Here is a 25168-nt window from a genome sequence, read left to right as displayed (position 1 = left end):
GAATGACATACATAAAAAAAAAAAACAGGCAACAACAAATGTTGGCAAGGATGTGGAAAAAAAGAAACTCTCCTACATTGCTGGTGGGAGTGCAAACTGGCCCAACCAGTATGGAAAGCTGTGTGCAGATTCCTCAGTCTACTAAACATGGAGCAATCATATAACCCAGCAATTCCACTCCTAGGAATCTACCCAAAGAACACAAAAAACATTAATTAAAAAGGATACCTGCACTCCTATGTTTATTGCAGCATTATTTACAATAGGTAAGGTATGAAGGCAAATGCCCAAAATTAGATGACTGGATCAAAAAGATATGATATATTATATTAGTTATAGAAGGAATATAGGGAACCAAATAAGGGATCAGGAAAAAAACTATAACAATAATAATAAATAAATAACAAAATTAGCAGGAAACCACAAATCAGAGACATTCTGCAAGGGAGGTGGAGGAACAGATACCAAAACGGTAGAGAGAAAAGCACAAGGGACTATGATGATGGTTTAAGGGTGAACTAGTTGTGGGAACTTTACAGGGTGCATACACCTAAAAGGAAAAAGCATACAAGCATACAGTGTACAAAAATGAACAATGATGTAAATATATATATATATTAAATTATATATATATATATATATATATATATATAATTTCAAAATAAAGTAGAGGGCCTCCCTGGTGGCACAAGGGGGTAAGCACCACACTGTGAAGCAATATATATTAAATTATATATATATATATATATAAAATTTTAAAATAAAGTAGAAGGCCTCCCTGGTGGCACAAGGGGGTAAGCACCACACTGTGAAGCAATCTGCAGCCTCGGCAGCATGAATTCAATCCCTGGCCAGCCACGGAGAAACCCACATGGCGAGGCGGACCTCTCCTGTCTTGCCCACTGCTCCCCTCAGCAGTGTATTTCAGTCAATCTGCCTGTTCTGTTCCCCACTCTGTCTCTGGTGGATCCTCTCACACCCCACCCCCCACATCTCTGGCCTGTACTCCAGCTCTTATATGCATAAATAAATAAATCTTTACAAAAATAAAATAAAAAAAATAAAAATGAATAAAATAGATTTATAACTCATTATATAGGATAAGCTGCTTGCTTGTAATAGCCTACTTTTGGATATTTAGGCTGTTTCTAACATCTTCCATTTATAAATGGTGCTATGCAAATAGTTGTACTTTACATCTCTAATTATTTCCAAAGGATAAGATTCTAGAAGTAAAGTTGCTGAGTCAAACAATAAGACAATTTCTATGGCTTTCGATACATACTGAAAAACTGGTCCCCAGAATGGGGGCACCAATTGGTACTCCCATGTAGAACTGATCAAAAGATTAATTGATTATATTGGAAAATTAGATTAGATTATATTAGTTGAATTAGAATGTACAGACATTTTTAGCTTTCTGGACTTAAAATTGTTCACCAGTAAATTTATGCTATTAAAAAATATGGCATGGTGGGGAAACATGCAGCAAAGACTGAAAAATATCGGATCAAATTTCTAGACTTCAGGAAGGAAATATTTGTAAAATGAAAATCCACATTCTATTTTTTGTCACTCTTAAATCTACTTTGAAAGCATTCTTCAACATTTGATAGTAGTATGTGTTGTATATATTTGTTAAAGTACATTGATGGCTGATGTCTCAAAATCTTTAAAAGCACAAAACATAAAATTTGTATCTCAAAATGCATATATGGTCCCTCACTTTTGCTATAGGAATGAAGTTCCTTTGTGTTACATTTAATAAAGAAAAACTGTTGAGTTGGCTTTCCTGAAGCATAGTCTCAACTCTAATCAACACCGTATTTCAATTAAATATATGTCTCTAAATAGATATGTAAAGATGAATTTTTCATTTCAAAATAGAGGATCAAAAACAAGGATAGCTTGATTTGGGGAGTCAAAGGAAATGAAAGGTTTAAACAGCTCTGTTGAGTATATTAGCCAGAGGTGTAGAAGGTGTTAACAGGAACCAGATTTACTGCCTATTTGTTTTTGAGATGCATTCCCAAATTGGGCATTGCTTTGATTATGGGATAAAGAGAATTTGTTAAATATAAAACTAAAAACTCTTTTCCCTAGTCACACTTAACCAATGGTACAATGTCCTGTCCTCTGTTTTTCTTCTTTATTTTTTGCATAAACAAATTAAATGAATCCATGGATCATTATTAAAGAGAACACTTCAAAAGTTATCAGAATTACAACCTAGAATAAATATTAGGTATCCTCCAATGCAATATTCCACCTTTTTTTAAATGAGAAAATAAACCTCTAGTTATCAATTGCTCAGTTTTAGGTGGCAGAACTAAAATTCTAGTCTCCTGATCCCTCTAGACTACAGTTACATTTGTTAGTAAACATAATACCCAAAGAAGTTTCCCTCTAAAAACCTAAAAGGAGGTGGTTGAGTATCCAGAAATATCTATGCAACACATGCCAGGTCGCTGAGGTCTAACATAATTCCTTTTACACACTTGTCCTCCCCTGCAAGCTTCACATCATAGGCAATTTATCTCTAAGAAATATCACCTGATGACCATTAGAAAGGTGAGAAGACCTCATGAATCTCCATTTTTAATCTATTCAACATTAAACCAGAAACTTAAATCAGAAAGTGAGGTTAAGTATTCCAGGAACAAATACTTTCAGCATGCACTGCCTTTTCACTTCCTCACATGTCTGTTAGAACATGAGATTGACAATATAAAATACAAGTCTAAAGTTTTTGTAACATTAAAAATATAAATAAAGAATTAGTTTTAACTGAATTACATTACTGAATTAAAATTATCTTAGATGTAAAGGTACAGTCATTGCCTTAAAAATGTGTACTCCTTGGCCTCCCTGGTGGCGCAGCAGTTGAGCTCTGGGCTGCGAAGCTGCCTGCAGCCTCTGCAGCGCCAGTTCGATCCCCAGCTGCTAGCGAGGGTCCTACATGGCGTGCAGAACGCTTCTGCATGCCCGCTGCTCCCCTCAGCAGTGTCCTCTTTCTGTCTGCCTGTTCTGTTCCCCGCTCTGGCTATGGTGAATTCTCTCACCCTCCTGCGCTTCTGACTGTACCCAGTGCTTGTATAAACAAACAAATAAATCTTAAAAAAATAAAATTAAAAAAAGTGTACTCCTTCATCATGATTTTTAATTGTATTATTTTTCATTGAGGTAACATTCATTTATTTATTTCAACACCATATATTATTTAAAGGCAAAGGTTCACACCTCTTCAGATGTATATTACCAGATCACATCCACCACCAAACCACTACAGCAGCACCATAGTCTGCTGGACCTCCTCCCCACTTTGCTACCCACTTCAGTAGACTTGTTTTGGCAGAGTTCTGGAGTTTTTATTGGTTTAGTTCTGTTACCTTGCTTTGCTTCTTTATAGTCCACATATGAGTGAAATCATCTGACATTTGTGTTCTCTTTCTGATTTATTTTGCTTAGCATAATGCTCTCCAGATCTATCCATGTTGATGCAAATGCAAAGAGTTCACATTTTTTCATATCTAAGTAATGTTCCATTGTGTACATGTACCACATCTTAATCTGCTCCTGTGTTGCTTGGAATTTATGTTATTTCTATACCTTGGCTGTTTTGATAGTACTGCAATATCATAGAAGTGCATATACTCCCTCAAATTGGTGTTTTTGTAGTCCTCAGTTAGATACCTATGAATGGAATTTCTGGAACATATGGCAGATCTATTTTTAATATACTGTTCTCCATAGGGGTTAGGTCAGTATAAAAACAAGCATGCTGCAGTGTTGTTGTGAGAATTAATGAGATAATAAATATAAGTAGAGTATTGAGCAAAGAACATAACACAGAGCTGTTCATAATAAAGCTTGCTCCCCTTCATCCCCCTGGAAAGCCACAGTAGAATGAGAGATTACCTCTCAATGTGTATCTTAAATTTTTCTGGCTAGATCTAGTAATGGCCACTCTAATACAAAATTTAAAAATTGAGGAATGACTAAGTTACACTCTAAAAGAAAGCCTATAACTGAATTAATTTCTGAGAACTCATTCAGCAAATTTCTCATAGATTTCACAAGAGAAAAATCTGTGATTTTCAGACACACATCTGAACAGAAAGTTAAAAAATATAAAGTATGTGTATTCCACACAGTGGAAATCTGAGGGAGGGGTCACACAGCAGCTGTTTCCAAATCTTGAATATAAGAGGAGAGAACAAGTCAGAAACAAAAATGCAATTTCTAATGAAGTAACTCATCAGAGATGTGCAAATTTGGAAAGAGAACAAATATTGGTTCTAAGAATTATTATTGCCATGAAAAAAAATTATGCAATTCAAAATATTTTAATTAAAATATGCTGAAACTTTCAACTCAGATTATTGCCTTACATCTGTAAATAATTTGAGGTTTTTTTCCCCTAGTAACATGAAGATAGGTTATAAGAATTGAAAAAGTAATATCTGATATTTAAATTGACCCCATTGTAAATGTTCTGGGTAGTGACACAAAGAATGTCACAGTCTCTTCTTTGACAAATGAATTCATTGACAGAATTTCAAGCAGTAAACAACAGCCTAATGAATGATGCATGCATGTTTAAAATCTCCAGTCAACTCTTCTATCTTGATGATTTTTGCATCTCATGATTTTGGAAGAAAAGGGCTTCAGAGGATGCAAACTTACTCTTTGTGGCTTTAAAATATTTTCCAGCATTTTTTAAAAGTCAAAAATACATTTTAAATAAACACTGCTATTTATACAATTATATGTGAAATAATAATACTTTAGAGGATGTTTTGAAAGCACTGAGTAATTTTCAATAAGCAATTAGATTCTCTGATGATCGCTACTAAAACTGACTTCACAACAGATTTTTGCTTAAATGTTCAAAATGAATCTTAGAATCTTTGTGTAAAAAATGGGATTACTGCTCATTTCCCACCTCTTTTAGAATTCTCTAAAATATTCCATTTCCAAAATTTCTGTGGATATTACAACACATATTTTAGAGGTAAATGTAATTATTGGGTCCAATAATTTAAGGTTTTAGCTCACTGGAAAAATCACAAGAGTTTAATTTTTAGAAATCAGGAGGTTAAACAAGACTTCTAGAAACCTGGGATTGAAAAACAACTATGAAGCTATCAGTTTGTTCCTTTTATTTAACAGAGGAATTACAGGAAGAAGTGACTAATAGAAGGTGACATCCTCCTTAATGAAAGAATGAAGTCCTTAGCCCAGCATTGTCCTTCACTCTGCTATATGGACCAACATGTGTTTATGAAAAACAAAAATTGGCAGGATATAGGAAGTCTCTTTTAAATCTAGAGAAAAATTAGTATTAATTTTAGGCATTCTAAAAATAGAAAACCATTGAAAATAGACATAAGAGTTAGACACTAAAATATTACCTGAAAATGAATCATCTTACTCTAATATATCCTACCTTCTCTTGAGAAAGAGATGAATGTTAACAATACAAAGTATGTTGCCTTATTTAATCAGTGCATGTGGCAAGTCAAGCCAAGACTAGACTATGGTCAAGATACATCTAGGGCAGGAAGCTCAGTCAATTTATAGAGACAGACATTTAGCAGACACTTAGACAGACACTTCCTCTCCCCTCCCCCTCTGCCACTCAGCACAAGAAACCTCAGAGACCTCAAAGATAAGGAAATGTCATTCAGTTCATTGCCCCAGCACACACATGCAATCACACACGCCTATCCCCAGTGCTCAGAGCAAAGAGCAAACAAATGCATAGAGTACTTCCTCCTGTGTTAAAGACTGGCAAGTGCTAATATGGCATGGGAACAGACATGAGATTGAAACCAAGCCCAAGGCTTGAATTTAAAGTTACATTCAAAGTGAGTAACTAAAAGTAGGGGCACAGTTCCTCAAAAGGTTATGAGTTACCACATGATCTTATTATTCATGAGTGCAAAGGTGGAAACAACCCAAATGTCCATCAACTGATGTAGGAATAAACAAAATGTGGTATATCAATACAATGGAATACTATTTGATCACATTAAGAAATGAAGTATTAATATGTACGACCACATGGGTGAGCCTTGAAAACCTTATTTCAAAAGGAAGAAGTCAGCATTCAAAAAGCGAGAAAGGCATACATCTGAAGTTGCTGCCTTATACATCAAAAGTGACCAAACTTTTATGAATTATCATATATGTAGTTTACCACTGACATGTAGCCACTGAATGGGTTCAACATAATTAAAAGCACTAAAAAATAATGCAAATAATGCAGCTGGAATAATGCAAAATGAAGCTAAAGATGAAAAGACAGGAAGATCATGTGCTCAAAAATACCCTAAGGCAATTAAGTAGCAAATGGTTGTACAGTATTACTTATATCAGGTGAAGAAATAGTAGCCTTTTAAAATATGTCCCCTGAACCAATCTTACCACAAAAAGAGTAATTAATTAAAAACAAAATATATTACTCTAAACATTAAAAGTGTAAACATTCAAATTGGATTTTTACCCATTCATTTTCCCCTAAATACTCTTCTACACTAGTTGGGATAATAGTTTATGCTAATAAGATAGACTATATATGAACCATCTGGTACCACATATTGAATTTCATCTCAAGTACGAAAGCCTTCATCAATATTAGTAAATGTCAGAAGTAGAACACAAGGGATTCAACTCCATTGTTGTCTCTACAAACTCATGTTAAGGATTAGGTGCTGTACGTGACACAAAACCAAGTCTGACTTTCTCTGAGGTGGTCCAATTTCACAAAGAGAATCCTCCAAGTCTCCTTCTCTGTCATCATAACCACTTTGATAAGCTCAAAAGGAGCTCAGAGAGTGCTTTAAACAAAGGAAAAAAGACATACTTACAAGGTGAGCATTGTTATTTTGAGAATCTTTCCATATGAGTTCAGAGTATTGACAGCACAGGTCTCAAGTGAAAACAAGTTACCTTCTGTTTGAAGTTAGCATTACTTATGTGGGCTGATACCTATTATTTCCTTCGCTAAGGAAATTAATTCAACTAATAGGGTATATGTTATATATTCTGACTTCCAAAATTCTGTGTCAGGGTATCCTGAAGGTCAAAGATGGGAAAAAATGATGATGAAGATATAGTAATAACAGTTGATATGTACTGAGTGCTTAATATGTGGCCAGGCACCGTGTAAGTATTCTAGACACATCATTTCATGAGTGATAAAACTATTTGTGAAATAGGTATTAGTATCACTTACATTTTAGAGAGAAGTAACTTATCAAAGTAAAGAACAAGTAACTTACACAAGGCCTGCATAAATGATGGAGTCAAAACTGAGCCAGGGAGTCTGACTTTAGAAGCTGTTCACAAAACTAGTTGGCTCAACTTCTTCCCAGGTAAATGTCCATTTGTGACAAAGTCAATATGAAGACAAAATCTCATACATTGTGACACCTGTGGCAATCAGGCCAACTCCATCAATTTCTACCTTTATCCAAGATATCTGGTATGTCTCTTATACCAAATGCCCCCTCCAGTAGTCGCAGATTATCCTGGTTCTCCCTCTCATTGTCAAAAGTGATGCGATGGGCATTCCCATAATTCATACCTAGGTAATAACATATGGTCAAAAGTCAATTGTTCATCTGTAGCACAGTTGCTTTTCAATCACTTTTCCAGAAATTTGCATAATACAAAATAGTTGATTATAGGAACACCAGAGTTGCAGGACTGTCAGGGGAGAATTTTTTTGGTAGGTGGCAATTTTGGATTCCATCACAATGAGCTACATGTAGAATGAGACCTATTTTAACTGTTTAGATCTAAATCCAACAAACCAAGGAAAATAAGAACATAAATGAAGAGGAAATATAAGGCCTGAGGATAAAACCTTCAATCCTTAAATCTGCTTGCTGGACTTTTCAAATATGTGTGTGTTTACTTTTTCAAGTTCATCTCATATCACTTATGATCTTTCTTGTGTGCTCAAATAATTCACCAGTATCAATATGCTAACAATTTACCAAAGGATCATGGATTGAATATTCTAGTCTGCTATATGTTTTATCCCAGCAGCTTGCAATAAAATTGTATCTGTCTTCAATTCTGAGGCTAAATATATATTATTTTGAAAAATACTTCCTGAACCTTGACATTTTGATAAGTATCATGGCTTCTAACCATTCTCTGAGTATCCTTATTAAAACATTATACTGAAAACAAAACCATCTTCATGGATGTTTAGTGCTATCTGGTCACCCCTGGCAGAAACGACAATCTCTTCCTCAATGCATGTTTTCCTCTGCACCCAGGATGAAGCCAGGCTACATCCTCAGGCTCCTGTGCAGTTACATATGGTCATGTGACTTAGCTCTAGGTAATGGAATGTGAACATAAATGGTAGCAGCCACTGCCATACCTGTTTCATCTAAACCTTCTATGCAATACTCCATTTTGTAACCCAGTTTTCAGATGTACAGAAAGGACATAACCCCATGGCAAATTGGGAAGCCAAAAGTTAAAACTGCAAAATCACTGGCAACATAGATTTCCAAGCCTTTGAAACAGACACCCTCCTCCCCCACTTACCCAGAATGGCTTTAGACTTTCATCAGTGAAAGAAATGAGCTATTTCTTTTTAAATACTTAATTTGGGAGATCTATTTATTTAGACATTTGTTATGTCAGCATTATGATTCCTAGACTCTAGCACAATATAGATAATTGGCACATTAGAAATCTATAAATGTACACTGAATAGAAGATATAATTGAATAGTGTTAAACCAATGTTACCACAATAAATAAATTCCAAACAAAACAAAAAACAGGAAAGCTCCCCTACATAGAAGTCTATGGACGTCCAGAAGTCAATAAGTCATACTATGTGGTACCATGAAAATAATAAATAAATAAATGTAATTGAATCAATGCATGAGCAGTATAAATATCTTAAGATATATAATATCTTTTGTCATACTAATATAATTTAAAAATCTAACATTAATTTTATGCTCCTATGTGCCACTTCTTTCTAAGATTCTTTACATATTATCATTTAATCCTTTTAACAATGTTATAAGGTTGGTACTATTATTATCTCATTGTACATACAGATTAGTCAATTGAAGTTTCAACCAGCTTACTCACCAGATATCTTACTAATATAACACTTACTAATCATAATTAATAAGCGGCCGAGGCAACATTCAATCAAACAACATGACTCCAAAGCATATGTTTTTATCTATTGTGAAATAAATAAATGTTATATCTAGATTGTTATGCAGAAGTGTATAATAAAAAATTCTTCAACTTGGGCCTCCCTGGTGGCACAAGGGGTTAAGCACAGCACTATGAAGCAGTCCACAGCCTCTGCAGCACTTCGATCCCTGGCTGGCCAGAGAGAAACCCACATGGCGCAGCAGATCTCTCCCATCGCGCCCGCTGCTCCTCTCAGCAGTGTATTTCAGTCAGTCTGCCTGTTCTGTTCCCCACTCTGTCTCTGGTGAATCCTCTCACCCCCGCATGTGTGGCCTGTACCCCAGCTCTTGTATGCCTACATGAATAAATCTTTAAAAAAAATTCCTGAAAAAATAATTCTTCAACTAATAGTAGGATAAAATAATATTTTATGCTAACTTCCCTGTTTGATATAATCATTTCTAGGACAGAGATAAGAGTTCCTTAAAAGACATACACCATGTCTTTTCATATATCAAATAATATATATCATATGATTGTCTTTTCATATATCAAAAGACTTAGATACTATATCAAAAGTCAGTTTTAGATTTGAGGATGAAATCTAAGTTTTAAGGTTGCTAGTATTATTTTATAAACACTTAATAAAGATTTGGCTTCTTCTGGCTCATATATTTTAACAGAGAACAACAACTGCCTTAGAGATTTCTAAATGTCATTAACTCACGAGTTTCATTAAATATATAAAATTAGAGCTTACTTTTAAACCAGTAATCTATTTTATAACATTTAGAGGACAGCCCTTAGGCTATAAGTCACTCAAAATCACTCTGTTTTCTAAGTTAAGAAAATATGTTTTGATCTAATATAGTGTAAACTTCCTCATGTCCAGAGAAAAACCCTTCCCACATAACGAGACCAATATCTATTGTGGAAAGTCTGGATTAGATTAATTGGGTTGGTGCCTATTTGGGTTTTAGTCATTTTATCAGGAGACTTAAACTGGTTCTAAAAATTGATACTTTCCCATGTCAAACTCTAGTACCCACGACATACCAGGCATTCACTGGTATATCCAAACTTGAAATTCAGCTATTGTATAATAAAATACTTTACAATAGAGGTGAAACAACATGGTTTTAGGAAAGGCACAAGGAAATTTTCAGTGGATTTATTCTACAAAATCTATATAACTGCCTTAATTTTAGAATAATATAATATTCATAATTTATCTATTACTCAGCTGCTTCCTCCATGTTAAAATATCTATAATTAAGGCCATAGTTATTTCTTATGATTTTTTTTAAGATTTATTTATTCATGCAAGAGCTGGAGTACAGGCCAGAAGTGCGGGGGGTGAGAGAACTGTCCAGAGACAGAGTGGGGAACAGAACAGGCAGACTGACTGAAATACACTGCAGAGGGGAGCAGTGGACGAGACAGGAGAGGTCTGCTGCGCCATGTGGGTTGCTCCCTGGCTGGGGATCAAATTCATGCTACAGTGGCTGTGGATAGCTTCATAGGTTGTGTCTTAACCCCTTGCGCCACCAGGGAGGCCCATTTCTTATGATTATTAATAAAAGATGGTCAAGCAAATATTATAAAGCCAGTTTAAATCATTTTTAAAACCTTTTAAAGTAACTATCTAAAAGTCCTGGGGCATGCAGTTTAAATGGAAGATATTTCTAAAAATATATTTTACTATATAGTATGATAAGAACCTGAAGATTCCACTGATTTGTCTCTGGTATCTATATGATTTTGGTCATTTTGCTTCATATCTCTTAAACCGCAGTTTCTTCACCTGTTTATAATCCCCACATTCTCCACTGTTTGCTACGGCAAACGTAATAAACGTATGAAAATGTACTACAGCTGTCAGATACCAATATGAGCTATTATTAGGTTCAATTTGCAACTAAGACCAATTTATATGGTCTTTCACTAAGGCCATGTGAATTCAAACTTACCTAGAGACAAAACATGGCACCACCATGTTTAACTTTGGGTAGCAATCTGCATGACAGTAAACCTTAGTTTCTTCATGCATAAATGTGGATAATCCTATGTCACATGTTGCTCAAAAGATAATATATACTATGGTATACCTAAAGATAATATATACACACATATATTTATATATTTCTTAGTCTGATGATTAACCCTAGTAAAGGCCTAAAAAAATGGGAGTAATTTCCAACAAAGTTGGTTTTATATATAGTATGTACTTTTGTTGTTTTTATGTTATTCAATTAGACAAATGAGAACTATGTAAAATCATGTTTGAGGAGTTTAAAATACAAATTCCAAATTAAATTCCTGAACTTTAACACATGGGAAAAAACCTTAAGAACATACTATCAAAGATGTTAATGTAAGCTAATCTAAAATGTTTCTTCTCTTATTTATAAATCTTGTAGATGAAGGAAAAACACAGAGCTGATGTCTCAGCAGCATCTTCTTTCACCAATTAATAGGCAATGATCTCAATAACATTTACTGCAGCTGCAGGGGAATATGGTCATTTTCCACTTCTGCCTAGAGATTTATGATTGATAAGTAAATAAGTGAAGAAAAGACCTCAAAGGAACCACAAACAGATATAGAAGCTGATCCCAGGGCTAATAGTGTTCTGTTTAGCACCACATCCATATTTTACGCAAGTTAAGGTGGAGAAACCCCAGAGAAATGAAGCAGAAAACGAGTCAGAAGTTAATACTGAAAGTTGCATTTACAGTTTCCCCTCAAATATGTGCCTTCAACTTACTTCTGAGAAAAGGAAAGATGTTTTGGCTACAACATATATCTTCTAGCAGATGTCCATTAAAGTTTTTTTTCAGGAATTCGTTTTGCCTGAGGGACTCAGTCTGTTGCAGCAAGTAAAAGTCAAAATAACTATTAGACAAGTACAATTTGCCCCTTGGCTCAATTAGCAAGTTCACCATTATAGGGTAAGGAAAAAGTATCAGGCTTTTCTGCCCTTCCGCCATTAGGATAGATGAGGGAACCCTGTGGTCCTGAATGCATGCCTGATGGCGGGCACCTGAAGTAGGTACATCTGGGCTGAGAGACTGAGTTTATGAGGGCGGCGTCACGGGGACGCCAGCAAAAGCCAAGAATGAACGGAAGCCAAGAGAAGAGAAGCAGAGAACGCTGGAGAGCCCAGATAGAGTGAGGATTTGCTGGGGGCTGGGAGGACTGCCAGCCTCCCAGCCCCCCAGCACCCCTGCCTGCCGTGTACCTGGTAAATCTAAATAAAACACCTGCAAAAAACCACTGAGGACTCTGACTCCTCCTTTACCCGGTCTGCTGGATCAGAAAACCTGCTCAGTGCCCTGTCCTGCCCCTACAGCCATCTTGTACCAAAATAAACAATAAGGAAAAGCGAATGACAATGAACTGGAGGAGACCAGAGAGACTGGATTGTTCTTAACTTCCAGCTCCTAAAAAAACCCCTTATTTCTTGGATTGCTCAGGCCCACAAAACCTTTTATTTTCTCCCACTTACCAAGGGCTTGGTTTCATCTTCATCTTTGAAATAATAGAGCTGATCACCCTTGAGCACAAACCAGCGGGTATGCCAAGTCTTGACAAAGCCGCCTTGCTTCCGCAGCCACCCACACTTGATGGCATTGTTTCGCCCTTGGACTTGTTGGGGGTTCTCCGTGGATTCATTGTTCTCTTCCATTATCAAGCTGATGGTCTTTCCTATTTAGCAAAGAAAAAAAAAAAAAGGAAGAAATAAGGTGCTTTGCTATTTTTTATGACCTCTCTCCCATGATTTAACTGGGGTGGAAAAAAGCAGAATGAAATATGTCAATTTGCTGATCAAATTTCCAGAAGCAAACCACACACTTGACAACAATATATCTGAAGGAAACTTAGATAGGATTTGTTGTGTCTTCCTTAAATGAGTAAGTCAGCTGCTGGCTAATGAGAGCCCTTTTTTCTAAGCAAAACTAAAGAATGGTAACTAGCTAGTGGTAATGTGCTAAGAAACGATTTTTAAAAATGAACTAAAACCACCCTGTAGGGTAAGATAAAAAGTATCAGGCTTTTCTGCCCTCCTGCCATTAGGCTAGATGATGGAACCCCGTGGTCCTGAATGCATGCCTGATGGCGGGCACCTGGAGTAGGGTGTGGGCAAATATGTAGATGGGATTCACCTGGGCTAAGACTGGGTTTTTAAGGGCAGCATCACAGGGATGCAAGGAGAAGCTAACGAGCAGCAGGAGAAGCAGAGACCACCAGAGAACGCCGGAGAGCCCAGATAGAGTGAAGACTTGCTGGGGGTTGGGGGGCCTGCCAGCCTCCCGATCCCCAGTACCCCTGCCTGCTGTGTACCTGGTAAATCCCAATAAAAGCCTGCAAAAGCCACTGAGACCTCCAGGACTCTCTCCTCCTTTACTCTGTCTGCTGGATTAGATAGCCTGCTCTGTGCCCATTCCTGCCCTTTACACACCCTCAAAAACATTCTCAAGATAATGTGCCTCTGTGTCTGTGAGCACTGGTTGTGGTCTGATTGTGCAGGCCTATGATTACCGGAGCAAACACTAGCTTGACACGTGTTAAAGTTTAAAGGGACTGTTTCAAAAACCTCAATGGAAGACATTAGTTTTAAAAGTGTTTAAGTTTCCCAAGCTATATCTGCCCCTCTTACCCAAAATACTCCCTTGAGAGTTGCTTTGGCTGGTCAGGAATTAGTACAGCTGAGAAAATTGAGGAAAAGCAACAACAAAAACCCTACTGGGCCAGCTGAGTTTCCTCCGCCTTACATCCACTTTAAAACTTCAGGAATGAGTGGTTCACTCTCGTCAATTGCATAAAGAAGAATATGTCTAGGTTCTACGTGAAGGAGTGCAAAGGTGTATAGAGAGTAAGAAAATGAGTTTATCATAGAGAAAATATTAGTCAACAGGTGAGAAACTAACCTATCATAGTGAGAACAAAGTAGGTGGACTTTCTAGAAGAGCCGGAGACAAGAGGCTACAAATTCAGAGATTTTCCTGTCCCAAAGATTTTCTGCAAATTCTTCCTAATGTTTATTTCTAAGCATTTTCCCCAGAAGTGAGAAGTTCACTTTTATTGCTGTCTTTGATGATGATATAAAGTTACAAGTTAAATAACAGAGTATTCCCCTTCTGACATATTCATGCACAAAGCTCTTATTTTATTATTTCTGATTAATTCTAGAATTAGCCTTGCCTTCATTTTCACCACTAATTTTTCAACTGATACACACACACACACACACACACACACACAACCCTAGTTATAAATTAAAAAGAAGTTTCAATTGTCAGCCCTAGGTTATTTCTGTTTCTTCACTGAAGATTCAAATTTTCTATCAGTCCACTCTCCTTCCTTCCATTCTTCCTTCCTTCTCTCCTTCCTCTTGCTTTCTTTTCCTTTTCATGTTCATGTGGCTTTTATTTAGATAATTAACAAAAACATCAAGACGTTACCACACTTTTTTTCTGAGCTTTAGAAATTTAGCAGAGACACTGGTCTATAAATATGTACATACAATATAGCACATCCCAACAAAAACAGAACCTCACTGGAACATTTAGCAATTAACAAAAAGTCGATTTTCCTCTTTCCACAAATGTCTCCAGTTCCTTTAAATTTAGTCCTGCCATTCATTCCACCTGTAGAGATTAAGCAGAACCTTGGTTTTAATGACTTCTTTGATCATTTCAACCAACTTCACAGTAGCAGTTTCACCTCTGTCACTGGACTGCATTCCAATCTCTCTCCATCATACTTTTATTTTCATCTCTTTAAACCACTTGTAAGTTACAAGTAGTTCACTTGACTCCCATTTATCTTGTTAGATATCCACTTTTTCATTCCTTACACTGAAATATCCTCCATATCTCAGGTCGTCTTCTCTACATAACACCTTGTAACTTGCATTGCTCCACAAGGCCTTCCCATACCAGTAACTGCTGCCGCAGGAAAGTCTCTCATGCTGCGTGTGCATGAGCTTGCACAGACTGGATCATGCCTGATGTTCCAAGTTTGTTATGCCCTAAAGCCAAGAACTTTCATCACTTTTATTCACATTACCTGATCTAGTGTAAAGAGCCAAGTAAACCTCACTCTAAGTGAACAATAAATGCTGTGATGTAATTGAGATAATAGGTATGCTTATTTAGGATACTCTAATTTTTTTGGTCTCCTGGTATTTAAATTGTTTAAATCCACATAACTTGCTATTTTATCATTACTTATTCTCTGAGCAAATATCTTCCTATAAAGCTAAATAAGACCAAAAAAGCAAACTTTCCAACATACACACATACACATACAAATCTATAATTCAGCACACAATAGCAAATCCTTTCGAGGGGCCTTTTTTTCCCTCTCCTTTCATATTCATGCTTTCTATTAAGTCTGAAAAAAAAACCTTTAAAATGTTCAAGGTAATTAGCAACCTATTATGAAAAATATAAAAAATACAAGTACTCAATTTCCCTTTGTCTACTATTAATGCCTTAGTAAAAAAAAAAAATAAGCACGTTAGTAAATGGTTTATGATTTGTCTTGAGTATGTTGCATGTAAGTCTGACCGAAACCAATGACAGCATTGCCCAATGAACTCCTAACTACGCTTATACTTTCATGACTTCAGAATACATTAGAAAGGATTTAATAACATTAATTATAACAATTCATTAAAAGAAAAATAGAAATAGATTGCATCATATTCCTAACGGAAAATAATGCCATAATTACTGCTGGATAAATGAAATTAAATTTTACTAAAATAATGATGATTTTTATAGGGAAGTCTTCACATTTCTCAAGAAATTAAATGGTTTACAATCTTTGCCTCATTTTTAAAATGAGGATTATGACCCCTCCTAACATTCTAAAATCTATCACCTCTGTGATTCCATAAGCATAAGAATACCAGATATCTTCACACTGAATACAATATATGTCATATATTAAAGCTCAATCAATGTTTGGTGATTTAATCATTTTTGCAATAGGTTTGGTGCTAGGTATCTAAAAGTTAACATGATCACCCTCTGAAAGCTGATCCCACCCAAAATGTGATTTTAATAAATGTCACCATGATATACCCAGTTGCAAAAGCAGTCATCTTTGAGTCCTTATTCTCCCTTCTCCTAAATATGAAATCCATCAGCAAATTCAGGAGGCTATAATCTAAAAAATATTTCAAATCTATCCAATTGGCCCCATCTCTGTGATCAAAACCACCATTATCTTTGATTAGACAATTCTAATCCTCCAACTGATCTCATTATTTCCATTTTTAGTCACAACCACATGCATTTTATTCTCCACAAAGCAGAAAAAAAGTCAACTTAAAAAAAAATTAAATCAGATAATTATTTTCTACATTTAAAATGCTATTGACTCCCATTGTACTTATTTTGAAGTCCAGAGTCTTAACATTGTTTATAATGCTCTAAATCATTTGTCATCTATTTATTGATCTAACCTAATCTCATGCCATTTCTTCTTTATTCACCCCACTCCAGCACACACACATGTACATACATGCACACACACACACACACAAACACAAGCTCTGATGTAAGTAACCACAGTCTATTTTCAGTTCTGGAAATACCCCAGTTTTTTTATTCTTTGAGTCTTGATATTTGCTGGTGTCTATCTCGGCTACTGTGTTCCATGCTCATTGCATGGGCTCCCTTGCCACTCTTTAAATCGTAGTCTAAACTGTACCTCCCCAACAAGGTGGTACTGACCAATCAGTGAATTAATTCCCCAAAGATTGTTCTCTTTCACTGAGCTCTGTCCTCTGTATGCCTAAGACTTCTCTAAGTTGCTATTTTTTAGCTGCTTATTTTCAGTTATCCCTCCAGGAGACCATAAGCTTCAGAAGGTCAAGGATGTGTTTTCCTCACGACAGTATACCCAGTTTCTTTAATATTGCTTACTTGGTATTCAGTAAACATGTGTTGAATCAAGGAGAGTAGTTATGCAACAACCACAATAAAATTCCCTCAAAGTCTACTTGCAGAGTTCTTTTAATTACCTTTAATGCCTTAAAGGTTTTGTACTTCAAGAACTTGATTTTTTCCCCTTTGGCATAGAAGGCTTATATTAACATGAAAATTGCTCTTAAACACAATGTCAAAATCATCAAACATAAACAAACCAGAAACCACCCATTACAAAGAAATGTCAATCCAAATTTATACTTTTTAGCCTTCGTAGAAAATACATGTAATCAACTGTGGTTTTAGCATGAAGAAAACAGATTCTCAGAGAATGATTTAACAGACTCTCCACTGGGAAAGCACTTTCACTGTGGTGAGATCATGGCAACTGGGTAGTATATGGGATTACAAGATGGAAGCACAAACTTACATTTCTAGAAAATTGACACAATACTGACAACATAACAATAACATAAACAAACAGTTACTCTAAACCAAAACAAAAACAGAATTGAGAACAACTTGTGTCTTCATATCAATCTTAGGGAAAAGATTTACTGATGTATAACATCCAATGCTGAGCTTAGAAAGCTCTGATTATCTGGTGGCCTCACAGCTTTGAATTATTTGCTAAGGGTGAGAACTGATTTATACATTTACACATCTGGTTCCTTTTTACAACCAGATGGGCTAGGAACAGTACAAGATAAAATCAAAAATAAAACTCATGCTCCTAACAGACTTTTCTAAAAGTCAAACAGCCACACACAGATATTTATATTTGTAGCTTCATTTCATCATAGAATACCTAAACATGTATACAAACCAAGATGTAAGTAAACAAAATGGCATATGCCATAGACCTGTAATGTTTTTAGGTTTGCCTACATAACTACACATGACCGCTGAAGACACAAGATGACATAGAAGAAGGAAACCCTAAAGAAAGAGAAAGGAGAACTAGAGAATGATTTAAATGGCAGAAACAATTTCACATCAATATTTCCATTACACTTGATGAACATATGCTGCTACAACAAGTGGGGAGTGCATTACTGTAGGTGTCAGTTTTCTGGGGCACTACTAGGATACCCCAGAGATACAGAATATAAATAATTTTACGACACATGGTTCCTCAACACAGACAAGCTATTCCAGTTCATCAGTCAAAGAATAAAGACTTTGTCTATCACTGGAAAGAAAGCAAAAACAAATCTGGCAGGATTGGTAAAATACTGCAATTTATGAGATTTATCTGACATTCAAGTGCAATTTTGATCACATCCAATAGTCACTTTTGTTTTGACATTAAATCCTAACTCCTTTGTAATGTAAATGTGACTGCACTATCCATGATGTAAAACTACAGATCACCCACATTTATCTGAATTCTAATCTTTCTTACAAAAATAAATTTTGTTTTATAGCTGTTGCTAACATGCTGGTTTACTTTATTGTATACTTTATTGAGCTTCATGTCTAAATGCCAAGATACTGACCTTCTATAGGAAATGGTTCACAAAATGCAAACATACTTAGAAATTGAAATGGTATGTGTGTAAGTATTCATTCGTGTGTGTGGTGGGTGTGGGTGTATATATACATTGTGTACATATTATCTCTAGGGAAGAAAATCTTTAAAGGCAAAATATTTGCTGAGATTATTTTTAATATACTAAGTCTCATGCCACTGAAAACATGTAAGTATATTCCTGTAGATCTAACATTCTTCAATGAATCAAAGGACTTTTTAGAACTTTACCATATAAAGGGGCAGAGCAACATGGCGGCGAGGAGACGCTGCAAGTAAGATCTCCCATTAAAAAAAGTTAATAGGGAGGAAAAGCGGCAGGTCCCAGTGAGAACTGGGACACGGAAGATAAACGGGTGACTCCAGCAAACTGCCCGAAGAAGAAAGTGGCCATAAAAGAGGACCAGAAGGGAGGGAAGCGCAGAACCCTGCTCCCCTCCCCCGCCCACAGAGGCGGCACTCTCCGACCCGCAGAGAGGAGGAAAACAACAAACTGAAACAACCAACAAGAACAAACGACGCAGCAAGCCGGACTGGGAGTGGAAAGGAACTATTTCAGCCACCACACCCCGTGAACGGGAGCTGTGGAGAACCCTGCAGGATCCTCCGCGGAGGTGAGCTCCGAGCGCCATTGAAGAGAGACCCCGCCCAGGAGGAGACCAGCACCAGCACACAGCCCCGGCCGCCTGGTAAGCCTGCACGGAAAAGGGGCGCGCTGGAAAAACAGGCGCGGATCACGGTCAGGATTGCACAGAAAGGTGGCGCGGATAGCGCTGAAAAGCAGTGCAGTTGAAAAGCAAACGCGGATCCAGATCGGATCGCAGATGCCCAGGTCCCCGCGCCTGCGACCTAGGCTTGCGGGGAGACCCGCGGAGGCCCTCCCTGAGTGAGCAGGAACCAGGCGCCCAGGCAGGGGAGCGGGATTCAAAAGGCGCCATTCCCGCGCCACTGAACTGGGCTACAGCCCGCGTCCTAGAACTGAGGGCTTTGGAACTGAGACCCGGGGCACGAAATTAGGGGTGTGGGTTCCCCACGACGGTGGGGCACAAGGCAGACACAGCACCCCAAAGTCGTTGAGGTGTACCCTACCATCCCCGCTCTGCTCCCTGTCCCACGGGGTGGAAAATCAGCTCCCCAAGGGCTCCAGGAGAGATCTCTGGCGCCACCTAGCGACTTGAAGCCAGCACAGGCTCCTGAAGGAGCTAGTGGCCAGCTGGGGAGTTAGCCCACGTCGGGCCCCTTCCGAACAAGTAGTCTGAGCCCACAGGGAGAGCGAGCACCCACAGCCTGGGCAGACCAAGCGCACAGAAGAGTGTGCCTGAGACCGGACGCGCAGGGAGCGTGTCCCACATCACCATTATAGAATAGGGACATTTCTTCAGTAAAGACTACCTGCAGAAGGCTTCCTCAGGAGCCAGATGTGAGCGGGGGAAGTTCGCCCATGCCAGACCCCCTCTGGCCTGCAGTCCAAGCCCAGAGGGGGAGCAGGAACCCACCGCCGGGGCGGACCAGGCGCACAGGGGAGTGTGTCCCCACATAGGCATTGTAGAACAGGGGCCTTTCTCCAGTAAAGACTGCTTGAAACTGACAGATGACTCCTGGAGGAACCAGAGGGGAGCAGAGAAGCCCACCCAAGATGCCGGCCAGTCCCAACAACACAGTGTCCCAACGCATACGGCAAATTAGAAAACAGACAGTAGGGAGGAGGAGAACCACACGCAACCTAGCAACTCTCCAGAGAAAAAGCACACCACAAAAAGAAAACCAGCCCCCAGATTGCAACGACAGTAACTTGGAAGAACTTCTGAGCCTTCCAGAAAGAGAATTTAAAATTGCCGTGATTAAAAAACTGACAGAAGTCATAAAGGAAAACAATGATAAGGGAAAATAATCAACGATCAGAAGAATGAAATTGAGTCCCTAAAGAGGGAAGTAAAAGAAATGCAGGAGATCAAAGAATTAATGGAAGAACTAAAGAATTCTGGGAAAAGCAATGAAAGCAGAATTGATGAAATGGAAGAACGAATAAGTACTCTTGAAGACACAGAAATAAAAAGAACCAAAACAGAAAAGGAAAGAGAAGTACAAAGGAAAAAGAATGAAGAAAGACTTCGGGAACTATCTGACTCCATGAGGAAAGGAAATATAAGAGTTATAGGAATACCAGAAGGAGAGGAGAGAGAAGTAGGAACAGAGAAAATATTCAAAGAGATAATTGAAGAGAACTTCCCAAATGTGAAGGAGGAGCTGAAAATTGATATACAAGAAGCAAGAAGAACACCAAACTTCCACGATGAAAGGAAAAATACAGCAAGACACATAATAGTAAAGTTCCCAAGAATCCAGGACAAGGAAAAAATAATGAAGCTGGCAAGAGGGAAGAAACAGATAACATTCAAAGGAAAGCCAATCAGGCTGACATCAGACTTCTCCGAAGAAACACTACGGGCAAGGAGAGAGTGGAGGGACATAGTCAACAGACTCCAAGAAAACAGATGCCAACCAAGAATACTCTATCCCGCAAAGCTCTCCTTCCTCTTTGAAGAAAGAATATGGACTTTCCCAGACAAACAGAAACTCCGGAATTTCATTGCAACTAAACCCCCACTCCAAAAAATACTACAAGGTGTCCTAAAGCCAGAACCTCAGAGGGACAAATAACAATGAAATAAGGCCAAAAAAAAAAAAGTTATTAAAAGAATAAATAAATAAAATCAAAGGAAAGACAAACACAATGGCAAATACAGATGTTAACATATCAATATTAACTCTAAATGTAAATGGACTAAACTCTTCAATAAAAAGACACAGAGTTGCAGCCTGGATTAAGAAACAAAACCCAACCTTTTGCTGTCTCCAGGAAACACATTTAGCTACAAAAGATAAAAATAGGTTCAAAGTTAAAGGATGGAAAACAATCCTACAAGCAAATGGACCAAAAAAGAAAGCAGGAACAGCTATACTTATATCAGATAAAACAGATTTCAAACTCAAAAAGATAAAAAGAGACCCCAATGGTCACTACATTATGATCAAGGGGACAATACTTCAAGAAGAAATAACACTCATTAACATATACTCACCAAACGAAGGAGCACCAAAATATATCAGACAACTGTTATCCTCTCTGAAAACAGACATCAGAGAAACACATACGTAGTGGAGACTTCAACACACCACTATCAACAATGGATAGATCAACAAGACAAAAAATAAGTAAAGAAACCAAAGCTCTAAATAAGGACCTAGAGCAATTGGGCTTAACAGACATCTATAGAACACTAAACCCCAAAAAAACGGAGTACACATTTTTCTCAAGCGCACACGGATCATTCTCCAGGATCGATCACATACTGGGGCACAAGACAAACATCAACAGATACACCAAGATTGAAATCATATCAACCATCTTTTCTGACCATGAAGGCATCAAACTAGAAATAAACCATAAAAAGAAGGCAAGGAACTTTCCTACCTCATGGAGATTAAAAACCACACTACTGGAAGACCACTGGACTAATGAGGAGATGAAAGAAGAAATTAAAAAATTTTTGAATTGAACGACAAGGAGGACACCAATATCCTAAATGTATGGGATGCAGCAAAAGCAGTAATAAGAGGAAAATATATAACAATAGAAGCTCACATCAAGAAACAAGAAAGAACTCAAAGAAACAACCTAATCTCGAAGCTCAAAGATCTAGAAAAAGAACAACAAAAAAACCCCAAACCAGTAGAAGAAAAGAAATAATAAAAACCAAAGCAGAAATAAATGAAATTGAAACTAAAAAAAAATCCAAAAGATCAATGAAACCAAGAGCTGGTTCTTTGAAAAAATCAATAAAATAGACAAACCCCTAGCCAGGCTCACAAAGGAAAAAAGGGAGAAAGCACAAATAAACAGGATCATCAATGAAAGAGGAGAAATCACAACGGACACAGCAGAAATCAAAGAATAATCAGTAACTACTAGGAACAGTTATATGGAAACAAGTTTAACAATCTAGAGGAGATGGACAAATTCCTACAACTCTACAATCACCCAAAGCTAGATAAAGAAGAAATAGAGCACCTAAACAGACCAATTACAATTAGCGAAATTGAAATGGTAATCAAAAACCTCCCCAAAAACAAAAGCCCAGGACCTGATGGATTTACAAATGAATTCTACCAAACATTCAAAGACGAATTAGTGCCTATCCTTCACAAACTCTTCCAAAAAATTGAGAAGGAAGGGACAATACCAAACACGTTCTATGAAGCCAACATTACACTAATACCAAAACCGAACAAGGACAACACAAAAAGGAAAATGACAGGCCAATCTCCCTAATGAACACTGATGCAAAAATCCTCAATAAAATTTTAGCCATCAGAATCCAACAATGTATCCATAAGATAATTCACCACGACCAAGTAGGATTCTTTCCAGGGACACAAGGATGGTTTAACATCCGAAAATCAATCAACGTTATCCAACACATCAACAAAAAGAAATATAAAAACCATATGATAATATCAATAGATGCTGAGAAAGCTTTCGACAAAGTGCAACACCCATTCATGATAAAAGCCCTTGAAATTCTTGGGATACAAGGAACATACCTTAACATCATAAAGGCCATCTATGACAAGCCAACAGCCAGTATCATTCTCAATGGTGAAAAGCTGAAAGCAATTCCATTAAGATCTGGAACAAGACAAGGATGTCCACTCTCACCACTGCTTTTCAATATAATACTGGAAGTCCTAGCCAGGGCAATAAGACAAGATAAAGACATCCAAGGAATCCAAATAGGAAAAGAAGAAGTCAAACTATCACTATTTGCAGACGATATGATATTATACATAGAGAACCCCAAAAACTCCACAGAAAAGCTAATTCAACTCATCAATCAGTTCAGTAAAGTGGCAGGATACAAAATCAACACGCAAAAGTCAGTAGCCTTCCTATACACAAACAATAAATCTGAAGAAGAAGAAATCAAAAAAACCATCCCTTTCGTTATTGAAACAAAAAAAATCAAATATTTGGGAATAAACCTAACAAAAGAGGTAAAGGACCTATACAAAGAAAACTATAAAACACTGTTAAAAGAAATAGAAGAAGACTCAAAGAAATGGAGAGATATCCCCTGCTCATGGATTGGAAGAATAAACATTATTAAAATGGCCATCCTTCCGAAAGCAATATACAGATTCAATGCTATTCCAATCAAAATTTCAATGTCATTCTTCAAAGAAATAGAACAATTATTGATGAAATTCATATGGAATCACAAAAAACCCCGAATAGCCAAAGCTCTCCTGAAAAAAAAAGAAGGGAATGGAGGCATCACACTCCCAGACTTCAAACTCTACTACAAAGCCATAATCATCAAAACTGCATGGTATTGGAACAAGAACAGACATACAGACCAATGGAATCGAATAGAAAATCCAGAAATAAACCCACAGATTTATGGTCAACTAATCTTTGACAAAGGAGCAAAGACTATGCATTGGAGCAAAGAAAGTTTGTTCAATAAATGGTGCTGGGAAAACTGGGTCGCTACATGCAAAAGAATGAAGCTTGACCACTACCTCACACCATACACAAAAATCAACTCAAAATGGATTAAAGAATTAGACATAAGACCTGAAACCATAAAATACATAGAAGGAAATATAGGCGAAACACTACGTGATTTGCACATCAAAGACATCTTTACAGACACATCACCCAAAGCAGTGATAGTGAAGGCAAAGATAAACAGCTGGGACTACATCAAATTAAAGAGCTTCTGCACAGCAAAAGAGACAATAACAAAAACAAAGAGAAACCCCACCAACTGGGAGAACATTTTTTCACCCAACACTAATGATAAAGGACTGATCACAAAAATCTGCAAAGAGCTGATGAGACTCAACAACAACAAAGAAAATAATCCAGTCAAAAAATGGGCAGAAGAGCTAAAAAGAAACTTCTCTGAAGAGGAAATGCAAATGGCCAACAGGCATATGAAAAAATGTTCAACATCACTTGCCATCAGGGAAATGCAAATCAAAACTACCATAAGATACCATCTTACACCAGTGAGAATGGCACATATTAAAAAAACTAGCAACAACAAATGTTGGCGAGGGTGTGGAGAAAAAGGAACTCTTCTGCACTGTTGGTGGGAGTGCAACTGGTCCAACCACTATGGAAAGCTGTGTGGAGATTTCTGGACCTACTAAACATAGAGCTTCCATATGATCCAGCAATTCCACTCCTAGGTATTTACCCAAAGGACACAGAAACATCCATTCCAAAGAACACCTGCACCCCTATGTTTATAGCAGCACTGTTTACAATAGCTAAGCTTTGGAAACAACCCAAATGCCCAAAAATAGATGACTGGATCAAGAAGATGTGGTACATATATACCATGGAATATTACTCAGCATTCAAAAAAGATAAACACATGCAATTTGCAGCAACATGGATGGCGCTGGAAGGGATCATGCTCAGCGAAATAAGCCAAAAA

At 37.3% G+C, this 25168-nt stretch overlaps 1 protein-coding gene across 2 annotated transcripts in view; it reads right to left on the bottom strand.

Moving 5' to 3' along the window:
* Window positions 1-25168, bottom strand: part of ARHGAP24 (Rho GTPase activating protein 24) — a 775334-nt gene that overhangs the window by 405530 nt on the left and 344636 nt on the right. For both annotated transcript variants that reach the window (XM_054688429.1, XM_054688428.1), the window contains exon 2: window positions 12694-12893. In XM_054688429.1, the coding sequence (XP_054544404.1) occupies window positions 12694-12873 (180 nt within the window). In that variant the 5' untranslated portion in view covers window positions 12874-12893. The remainder of the gene's footprint in view (window positions 1-12693; window positions 12894-25168) is intronic.

This window comes from Talpa occidentalis, unplaced genomic scaffold (assembly GCF_014898055.3).
Source record: "Talpa occidentalis isolate TD23 unplaced genomic scaffold, MPIMG_talOcc4v2.1 talOcc4.6, whole genome shotgun sequence".
In the NCBI taxonomy this organism is placed as follows: domain Eukaryota; kingdom Metazoa; phylum Chordata; class Mammalia; order Eulipotyphla; family Talpidae; genus Talpa; species Talpa occidentalis.
This window is presented reverse-complemented; position numbering and strand designations above follow the sequence as displayed.